Source organism: Oncorhynchus mykiss, chromosome 10, assembly GCF_057628025.1.
Source record: "Oncorhynchus mykiss isolate SJ-2025 chromosome 10, ASM5762802v1, whole genome shotgun sequence".
Taxonomy (NCBI): Eukaryota; Metazoa; Chordata; class Actinopteri; order Salmoniformes; family Salmonidae; genus Oncorhynchus; species Oncorhynchus mykiss.
The window spans coordinates 83,198,412-83,205,911 of NC_143031.1; the positions used below are offsets into that span (position 1 = coordinate 83,198,412).

General features: G+C 44.6%; 1 protein-coding gene across 1 annotated transcript in view; it reads right to left on the reverse strand.

The window, feature by feature from the left end:
• LOC118936793 (sodium-dependent phosphate transport protein 2B-like) overlaps window positions 1-7,500 on the reverse strand; it is a 36,414-nt gene that overhangs the window by 20,210 nt on the left and 8,704 nt on the right. Inside the window, exons 2-3 of the mRNA XM_090188170.1 lie at window positions 5,609-5,746; window positions 113-241 (exon numbers count right to left, since the gene is read on the reverse strand). Coding sequence (XP_090044296.1) covers window positions 113-241; window positions 5,609-5,746 — 267 coding nt within the window. The remainder of the gene's footprint in view (window positions 1-112; window positions 242-5,608; window positions 5,747-7,500) is intronic.

The window sequence follows — 7,500 nt, forward strand, 5'->3', positions numbered from 1 at the left end:
GTGACTCTGTGTGTGTGTGTGTGTGTGTCTGACTCTGTGTGTGTGTGTAACTCTGTGTGTGTGTGACTCTGTGTGTGTGTGTGTGTGTGTGTGTGTGTGTGTGTGTGTGTACCTCCAACCAGTTGAAAGGCAGAGCTGAGGATGTCTAGTGAACAGATGAACATGTACAGGAACCCCAGCAGCAGAAGTCCCTTCCCTGCCGACGTCACCACCCTCAACACCTTCCCCTTGGTATCTAGATCTGAGGGGGGAGACAGGGAGCGAGGAGGGAGGTGGGGAGAGACGGGGGGATAGAGGAGGCGAAGAGAGGAGAAAGAAGGAGAGAGAGAGGAGGAGGGAGAGAGAGGAAGAGGGAGAAAGAGAGAGAGCGAGAGAGAGAAGGGGGGGGGGGGTGAGATGGAGAGATTATCCAATTACATTTAATGAACTACAGGACGAAATACAAACCCTACAACCCAAAAAGGCCTGTGGTGTTGATGGTATCCTCAATGAAATTATAAAATATACAGACAACAAATTTCAATTGGCTATACTTAAACTCCATCCTTAGCTCTGGCATCTTCCCCAATATTTGGAACCAAGGATTAATCACCCCAATCCACAAAAGTGGAGACAAATTTGACCCCAATAACTACCGTGTGATATGCGTCAACAGCAACCTTGGGAAAATCCTCTGCATTATCATTAACAGCAGACTCATACATTTCCTCAGCAAAAACAATGTACTGAGCAAAATGTCAAATTGTTAACAAACTATAGTTTTGGCAAGTCGGTTAGGACATCTACTCAGACTTACACAAGTCATTTTTCCAACAATTGTTTACAGACAGATTATTTCACTTATAATGCACTGTGTAACAATTCCAGTGGGTCAGAAGTTTACATACACTAAGTTGACTGTGCCTTTAAACAGCTTGGAACATTCCAGAAAATTATGTCATGGTTTTAGAAGCTTCTGATAGGCTAATTGACATAACGAGTCAATTGGAGGTGTACCTGCGGATGCATTTCGGATGTATTTCAAGGCCTACCTTCAAACTCAGTGCCTCTTTGCTTGACATCATGGGAAAATCAAAAGAAATCAGCTTATACCTCAGAAAAAAAACATTGTAGACCTCCACAAGTCTGGTTCATCCTTGGGAGCAATTTCCAAATGCCTGAAAGTACCACGTTCATCTGTACAAACAATAGTACGCAAGTCTAAAAACCATGGGATCACGCAGCCGTCAAACCGCTCAGGAAGGAGACGCGTCATGTCACATTTACTCCACACACAGAGACGCATACAAAGCTCTCCCTCGCCATCCATTTTGGCACACCCAACCATGATTCCATCCTCCTGATTCCTGATTACAAGCAAAAACTAAATACAGGAAGTACCAGTGACTCGCTCAATGCGGAAGCGGTCAGATGACGCAGATGCGACGCTACGGGTCTGTTTTGCTAGCACAGACTGGAATATGTTCCGTGAATATGTTTCATTCAATGGCGTTGAGGAGTCCACCACCTCAGGCAGACTGGAATATGTTCCGTGAATATGTTTCATTCAATGGCATTGAGGAGTACACCACCTCAGTCACAGACTGGAATATGTTCCGTGAATATGCTTCATTCAATGGCATTGAAACACTGCGTTGTGATTGGACACACCACCTCAGTCACAGGCTTCATCAATAACGACGACGTAGTCACCACAACGACCATACCGTACATATCACAACCAGAAGCCAAAAAATTCCCAGCAACATCCGCACCAAGCTAAAGGCTGAAGGCTAGAGCAACCTCTTTTCAAGAAGTGGGACACTAATCCGGACACTTATAAGAAATCCTGCTATGCCCTCAGACAAACCATCAAACAGGCAAAGCGTCAACACAGGACTAAGATTGAATCATACTACACCGGCTCTGATGCTCGTCGGATGTGGCTTGCAAACTATTACAGACTAATAAAGGGAAACCTAGCCGCGAGCTGCCCGGTGACGCGAGCCTACCAGACTCAGAGCATTAAGCAGACCGACTTGTAAGTGTCTTCACTGACATTTTCAACCTCTCCCTGACTGAGTCTGTAATACCTACATGTTTCAAGCAGACTACCATTGTCCCAAGAAAGTGAACGTAACCTGTCTAAATGACTACCGACCCGTAGCACTCGCGTCTGTAGCCATGAAGATCTTTGAAAGGCTGGTTATGGCTCACATCAACACCGTCATCCCAGACACCCTTAGACCCACTCCAATTCGCATACCTTCCGAACAGATCCACAGATGACGCAATCTCAATTGCACTCCACACTGCCCTTCCACACCTGGACAAAGCTCCCTCAACGTGAGCAAGACAAAGGAGATGATCAACAGGAAAAGGAGGGCCGAACACGCCCCCGTTCACATCAACAGGGCTGTAGTGAAGCAGGTCGAGAGTTTCGAGTTCCTTGGTGTCCGCATCACCAACAAACTATCATGGTCCAAACACACCAAGACACCACGACAAAACCTATTCCCTCTCAGGAGACTGAAAAGATTTGACCTGTGTCCCCAAATCCTCAAAAGGTTCTACAGCTGCACCATCGAGCGCATCCTGACCGGTTGCATCACTGCCTGGTATGGCAACTGTTTGGCATCCGACCATAAGGCACTACAGATGGTAGTACATCACTGGGGCCAAGATTCCTACCATCCAGGACCTCTATACCAGGCGGTGTCAGAGGAAGGCCCCAAAAACTGTCAAAGACACCGGCCACCCTAGTCATAGACTGATCTCTCTGCTACCGCACAGCAGGTGGTACCGGAGCTCCAAGTCTAGGTCCAAGAGGCTTATAAACAGCTTCTACCCCCAAGACATATGACTGCTGAACAATTCATCAAATGGCCACCCAGACATGGACCATCCCTTTGTTTTTACACAGCTGCTACTCGCTGTTCATTATCTATGCATAGTCACTTTGTACAAATGACCTCTAACCTGTACCGCTGCACATGGACTCCGTACTGTATGCAAACTAGAATGCTATTTGACCCTAAACAGAGAGAATACCTAACCACCGTGATTGACCAACATTGAAGTAAACCTTTGACTATGTACAGACTCAGTGAGCATAGCCTTGCTATTGAGAAATTCCACCAAAGGCAGACCTGGCTCTCAAGAGAAGACAGGCTATGTGCACACTGCCCACAAAATGAGGTCGAAACTGAGCTGCACTTCCTGACCTCCTGCCAAATGTATGACCATATAAGAGACACATATTTCCCTCAGATTACACAGATCCACAAATAATTTGAAAACAAACCCGATTTTGGTAAACTCCCACATCTACTGGGTGAAATACCACAGTGCGCCATCACAGCAGCAAGATTTGTGACCTGTTGCCACAAGAAAAGGGCAACCAATGAAGAACAAACACCATTGTAAATATAATCCATATTTATGTTTATTTATTTTCCCTTTTGTACTTCGACTCTTTGCACATAATATGACATTTGTGATGTCTTTATTATTTTGGAACTTCTGTGAGTGTAAGGTTTACTGTTCATTTGTATTGTTTATTTCACTTTTGTTTATTATCTAGTACACTTGCTTTGGCAATGTTAAAATATGATTCGTATGCCAATAAAGCTCTTAAATTGAATTGAATTGAGAGAGAGAGAGAGAGACAGAGAGCGAGAGAGACAGAGAGACAGAGAGAGAGAGAGAGAGGGAGAGACAGACAGAGAGAGAGAGACGGAGAGACAGAGAGAGAGAGAGAGAGAGACAGAGAGAGAGAGAGAGAGAGAGAGTTAAAGAGCATTAGTTCCATTTGGCAACATGACACTTTATGGTACCGCTGTGTCCTGTGCCATCCTTACCTGTCTGTGTGCCAGTTGGGGCTCCTCTGTTTTAATGGTCCTCTGTCTATTCTAATCTCTTCCTGCCTCCTGGGTGACTGACAGATTCCATTTATGGCCCTCCTTTCTGCACAAGAGAAGCTAGGCAAATACACAACATCCAGAACAATACTGACTAAACGTGATGTCTACACATTAACCCAACATCCAAGATGTTAAATACTGACTGAACGTGATGTCTACACATTAACCCAACATCCAAGATGTTAAATACTGACTAAACGTGATGTCTACACATTAACCCAACATCCAAGATGTTATATACTGACTGAACGTGATGTCTACACATTAACCCAACATCCAGAACAATACTGACTAAACGTGATGTCTACACATTAACCCAACATCCAAGATGTTAAATACTGACTGAACGTGATGTCTACACATTAACCCAACATCCAAGATGTTAAATACTGACTGAACGTGATGTCTACACATTAACCCAACATCCAAGATGTTAAATACTGACTGAACGTGATGTCTACACATTAACCCAACATCCAGAACAATACTGACTGAACGTGATGTCTACACATCAACCCAACATCCAAGATGTTAAATACTGACTGAACGTGATGTCTACACATTAACCCAACATCCAAGATGTTAAATACTGACTGAACGTGATGTCTACACATTAACCCAACATCCAAGATGTTAAATACTGACTGAACGTGATGTCTACACATTAACCCAACATCCAAGATGTTAAATACTGACTGAACGTGATGTCTACACATCAACCCAACATCCAATATGTTAAATACTGACTGAACGTGATGTCTACACATTAACCCAACATCCAAGATGTTATATACTGACTGAACGTGATGTCTACACATTAACCCAACATCCAAGATGTTAAATACTGACTGAACGTGATGTCTACACATTAACCCAACATCCAAGATGTTAAATAGGCCCACTGAGCTTAAACCGTGTGGAAACCAAGGCCAGAAGCTTTTGACCTTTTAACACTGAGCTGAAGCAGTGGATTCTGGGAACTAACACAAGTTAACGAGCTGAAGCAGTGGATTCTGGGAACTAACACAAGTTAACGTTCACCAATACATTTGACCCATGTGGCTACAAGCACATTTCTATCTTGAACTAAAATGGACCATACAACCTTTGATCTTTGACCTGTCCCTGACCCTTACCTGAACATTCCCTGACCCCCTCCTCCTGTAGTTTTGGTAGGACCTCCTCCTCCTCCTCCTCCTCCTCCTCCTCCTTACCTGACCATGCTGCCGCCCAGTCCTGTAGTTTTGGTAGGAACTCCTCCTCCTCCTCCTCCTCCTCCCCCTCCTCCTCCTCCTCCTCCTCCTCCTCCTTACCTGACCATGCTGCCGCCCAGTCCTGTAGTTCTGGTAGGAACTCCTCCTCCTCCTCTTCCTTACCTGACCATGCTGCCGCCCCGTCCTGTAGTTCTGGTAGGAACTCCTCCTCCTCCTTACCTGACCATGCTGCCGCCTCGTCCTGTAGTTCTGGTAGGAACTCCTCCTCCTCCTCCTCACCCTCCTCCCCCTCCTCCTCCTCCCCCTCCTCCCCCTCCTCCTCCTTACCTGACCATGCTGCCGCCTCGTCCTGTAGTTCTGGTAGGAACCCCTCCTCCTCCTCCCCCTCCTCCCCCTCCTCCTCCTTACCTGACCATGCTGCCGCCTCGTCCTGTAGTTCTGGTAGGAACTTCTCCTCCTCCTCCTCACCCTCCTCCCCCTCCTCCTCCTTACCTGACCATGCTGCCGCTCCGTCCTGTAGTTCTGGTAAATTCCACGGGTCGTCTTCCCCCTCACACCCCGTCTCTACCAGGGCCACAGTGGAATGGGCCGGCGCCATGGAAAAAGCCTTCTCTTCTGTCTCTGAGTTCTCTGAGAGAGAAAAGCAAACACACACATCTTTCTGATTGTGTCCTCTCAGTCAAATATGTTTACATCAGTATTGTCCTCTCAGTCAGATATGTTTACATCAGTATTGTCCTCTCAGACATGTTTACATCAGTATTGTCCTCTCAGACATGTTTACATCAGTATTGTCCTCTCAGACATGTTTACATCAGTGTTGTCCTCTCAGTCAGACATGTTTACATCAGTGTTGTCCTCTCAGTCAGACATGTTTACATCAGTATTGTCCTCTCAGACATGTTTACATCAGTATTGTCCTCTCAGTCAGACATGTTTACATCAGTGTTGTCCTCTCAGTCAGACATGTTTACATCAGTATTGTCCTCTCAGACATGTTTACATCAGTATTGTCCTCTCAGACATGTTTACATCAGTATTGTCCTCTCAGACATGTTTACATCAGTATTGTCCTCTCAGTCAGACATGTTTACATCAGTATTGTCCTCTCAGACATGTTTACATCAGTGTTGTCCTCTCAGTCAGACATGTTTACATCAGTGTTGTCCTCTCAGTCAGACATGTTTACATCAGTGTTGTCCTCTCAGACATGTTTACATCAGTATTGTCCTCTCAGTCAGACATGTTTACATCAGTGTTGTCCTCTCAGATATGTTTACATCAGTGTTGTCCTCTCAGACATGTTTACATCAGTGTTGTCCTCTCAGACATGTTTACATCAGTGTTGTCCTCTCAGTCAGACATGTTTACATCAGTGTTGTCCTCTCAGACATGTTTACATCAGTATTGTCCTCTCAGTCAGACATGTTTACATCAGTATTGTCCTCTCAGACATGTTTACATCAGTGTTGTCCTCTCAGTCAGACATGTTTACATCAGTGTTGTCCTCTCAGTCAGACATGTTTACATCAGTATTGTCCTCTCAGACATGTTTACATCAGTATTGTCCTCTCAGTCAGACATGTTTACATCAGTATTGTCCTCTCAGACATGTTTACATCAGTATTGTCCTCTCAGTCAGACATGTTTACATCAGTATTGTCCTCTCAGTCAGATATGTTTACATCAGTGTTGTCCTCTCAGTCAGACATGTTTACATCAGTGTTGTCCTCTCAGTCAGACATGTTTACATCAGTGTTGTCCTCTCAGTCAGATATGTTTACATCAGTATTGTCCTCTCAGATATGTTTACATCAGTATTGTCCTCTCAGTCAGACATGTTTACATCAGTGTTGTCCTCTCAGACATGTTTACATCAGTGTTGTCCTCTCAGACATGTTTACATCAGTGTTGTCCTCTCAGACATGTTTACATCAGTATTGTCCTCTCAGTCAGACATGTTTACATCAGTATTGTCCTCTCAGACATGTTTACATCAGTATTGTCCTCTCAGTCAGACATGTTTACATCAGTATTGTCCTCTCAGACATGTTTACATCAGTGTTGTCCTCTCAGTCAGACATGTTTACATCAGTATTGTCCTCTCAGTCAGACATGTTTACATCAGTATTGTCCTCTCAGACATGTTTACATCAGTATTGTCCTCTCAGTCAGACATGTTTACATCAGTATTGTCCTCTCAGACATGTTTACATCAGTGTTGTCCTCTCAGTCAGACATGTTTACATCAGTGTTGTCCTCTCAGACATGTTTACATCAGTATTGTCCTCTCAGATATGTTTACATCAGTATTGTCCTCTCAGATATGTTTACATCAGTATTGTCCTCTCAGTCAGACATGTTTACATCAGTGTTGTCCTCTC